The 3,068-nt window shown below is 42.8% G+C and overlaps 1 protein-coding gene across 1 annotated transcript in view; it reads left to right on the forward strand.

The window, feature by feature from the left end:
* The window catches only part of Mfn1 (mitofusin 1), a 47,815-nt gene that overhangs the window by 37,070 nt on the left and 7,677 nt on the right, over window positions 1–3,068 (forward strand). Inside the window, exons 15-16 of the mRNA XM_021195561.2 lie at window positions 1,139–1,291; window positions 2,361–2,557. Coding sequence (XP_021051220.1) covers window positions 1,139–1,291; window positions 2,361–2,557 — 350 coding nt within the window. The remainder of the gene's footprint in view (window positions 1–1,138; window positions 1,292–2,360; window positions 2,558–3,068) is intronic.

A 3,068-nucleotide genomic window follows, 5' to 3' on the forward strand; every position in this document is an offset into this window, starting at 1 on the left:
TTGTAGACCAGGCTGGCCTCGAACTCAGAAATCCGCCTGCCTCTGCCTCCCAAGTGCTGGGATTAAAGGCGTGCGCCACCACGCCCGGCATGACTTATCTTTTAATCTTCTTTGGCATGCTTTGAAATTTAAAATGTTGGTTTGTTGAGGCACTAAATATTTTTCGGACAAGGACTTAGGATAATTCAGGTTGGCCTGTGTGGGCCACAGTGGCCTTGTTCTGGCTGTCCTCCTACCTCAGCCTCTCCAGTGCTAGCATTTCAGGCAGGAGACATCACAACCAGCTAAAGGTATTTACTTTTTAAATGTTTTATCATCTTTATTTCTTGTCTGTTTCGGAGATGATCAGACATGACAGTAAGAGTGTGGAGGTCTCCTTGTGCCACATGGGTTCTGAGGATCAAAGGCAGATGGCAGGCAGGCCTGATAATACTTTTACCTTCTGTGCTGTCTCTTTGGCCCCGGGTTTTCAGTTTCAAGTTTAACTTACTGGGATTTTGCTTATTTTAATGATTGTGCTTTTGATGTAATGCTTGCTTGTTTTAATGCTAAAATTTAAGCCAAGGCATTGTATGTGCTGAGCACACAGTACACTACTATGCTGTTTCTTCAACTCATCAGCATAGCTTTAATTCCTGGAAGATGGAATTATCTAGAGTTTTAGCTCAGTGGTTAAGAGTTCTTACTACTTTTTCAGAGTTCTGAGCACCACATTAGGCAGTGCACAGTTGACTGTAACTTCTAGCCTTGGGGTGTACTGCATATAAACTTAGTTAAACATAAGAAAAGTTAATCTAAAAAAAGTTTTTTATTCCTATTAATTTACTGTTGAATTTGTTCCTTAGTCCACATTATAGAAAACAATTCTTGTGAAGGTGCAGTATATAATCTTGGCAGTCCTACAGCTGAGGCTGGGCGACTTTGAGTGTGAGTCCCAGGCTAGCCGGATAACATAGTTCCTTCCCCGCCTCATCCTGCCACCCCACTCCCCTCAAAAGAACTTCCAGCGTATTTTTATTTTCTTCTTTTATTTGTGTTATGTTCATGATTTGGAATTTTCTCCCATAGTTTGTTTTAGTTTTAAAAACAAACAGCTTTATAAATTTAACTATTTGTCTTTTTCTCCCAAATCCATTAGGTCCCTAGATCTTTAGCTTCAACTCCTACTGCTCCTTCTAATCCAGCAGCACCNGATAATGCAGCCCAGGAAGAGCTCATGATCACCCTAATCACAGGATTGGCGTCCCTCACGTCTAGAACCTCCATGGGCATCTTAGTTGTTGGGGGCGTGGTAAGAAACAGTACTTTTAATAAAGTTAAGGTAATATTTTCAGGATCTATCAAGCATCTGAAAATCTGTGGGTTAAAGTAGTGGTGAAAATTTTATAGCTGTAACTTATCTACACACACACACACACACACACACACACACACACACCCCTACCTACCTACCTTCCGACCCACACCTCAGCCTGTAACTCTAGGATGAAAGCCCTTCCCGCTGTCCAGTTGGTTTTTGTTTGCTGCTTGTCTTTTCCTTGGGGCAGTACCCCGAGTCTTACACGTGTCAAGTAATTCACTGTAACACTGAATTACATTCCTAGCTCTAGCTTATCTGGCTTTAAGAAAATGCCTATTTTCTCAACATAGTACATAAATAAGTGATATTTATGTATTGGCAAAACAAGAAAGATCCGGTGAAGGTTAATATTATGATCCAAGTTGGTAGGATGCTTGCTTTTCTTTTGTAAGGCGGAGTTTGATCCTTGTCACAAAACAAGATGTCCCATGTAGCTGCCTCAGAATACCAGTGAGAGAGGTGTTTTAAATATTAGAGATTATTAGTGACTCATGTTCAGTATTTTGTTTGTTTCCAGCACGTTTGTACTCTTTTAATGTTTGAAACATTCAAACTAATTTACTTTTTTATTTTTTAAATAATATCAAGTTGGGGCTGGAGAGATGGTTAAGAACGCTCTATCACCTTCCCGGGGACCCCTGTTTGGTTCCCAGAACCCACTTGGCAGCTCAGCGATTTGCAATTCTAGTCCCCGAGGTTCTGATGCTCTCTTGGCCTCCACAGTCACTAGTCAGTCACCCGGCACACATGCACGAATGCAGGCAGAACGCTTAGACACGTGAAACATAAAAATAAGATCTTTATAGAGAGCAAGAGGGAGCTTGCCTGTCCATGTGGCAAGCTGGGAAAGCCCATCCTGATGTTTATAATTTTTCCCACAAGATTGCTTTGTGAGGAAGGTACTACATTTCTAGAAGATGAGCCAGGAGTCACAGTGCCTTCATGGTTGTGCCCTCACGGTATGTTTCCTCCTCACGGTGAGCCTGACTCTGTCTTTCAGATTTGGAAAACAGTGGGCTGGAAACTGATCTGTGTCACCTTGAGTATGTACGGAGCTTTGTACCTTTATGAGAGGCTCATGTGGACGACCCGTGCAAAGGAGAGAGCCTTTAAGCAGCAGTTTGTGAACTATGCAGCCGAGAAACTGCAGAGGATCGTGAGCTTCACCAGTGCAAACTGCAGCCACCAAGTACAGCAGTAAGTGGGACGTTGTCTGACACAGCACGGGATGAAGCCACCACACGGAAAGGGCCCCCTTTCTTCTGCTTGTCATCCGTCCTCTTGTTCCCTGACAGATTAAGTTTGAACATTTGGAGTTTGGTGTATTGGAGCCCTTTAGAAGGCATAAGGGCTTTAACAGTTAATTCTTCCACAGAAGATGCTTGTGAGCCCTTCATCATGAAGACTGGATCTTCAGAACTTATTATGGGGCTCAGTGTGCACAGACACCTGATGGCTTTGTCATTAAAGCAGGGTCTAATTGTAGCCCAGGCTGGCCTCTAACTCATGACAGTCTTTATGCCTCAGCCTCCTGAGTCCTCTTTTCCCTGATGGTTTTTATGATGAATAGAATGTGCTTTTTACTGTCATAGCCCAAACCTTTAAGTGTGTAACAGTACTGGCTTTTAGATTTCAAGAGAACTTTCTTATAGATAGATAATAGGTTCACCCAGTTGTTCCTCCTCTTCCTCCTCCTCCTCCTCCTCCT

This window comes from Mus pahari, chromosome 4 (genome assembly GCF_900095145.1).
Source record: "Mus pahari chromosome 4, PAHARI_EIJ_v1.1, whole genome shotgun sequence".
NCBI lineage: Eukaryota > Metazoa > Chordata > Mammalia > Rodentia > Muridae > Mus > Mus pahari.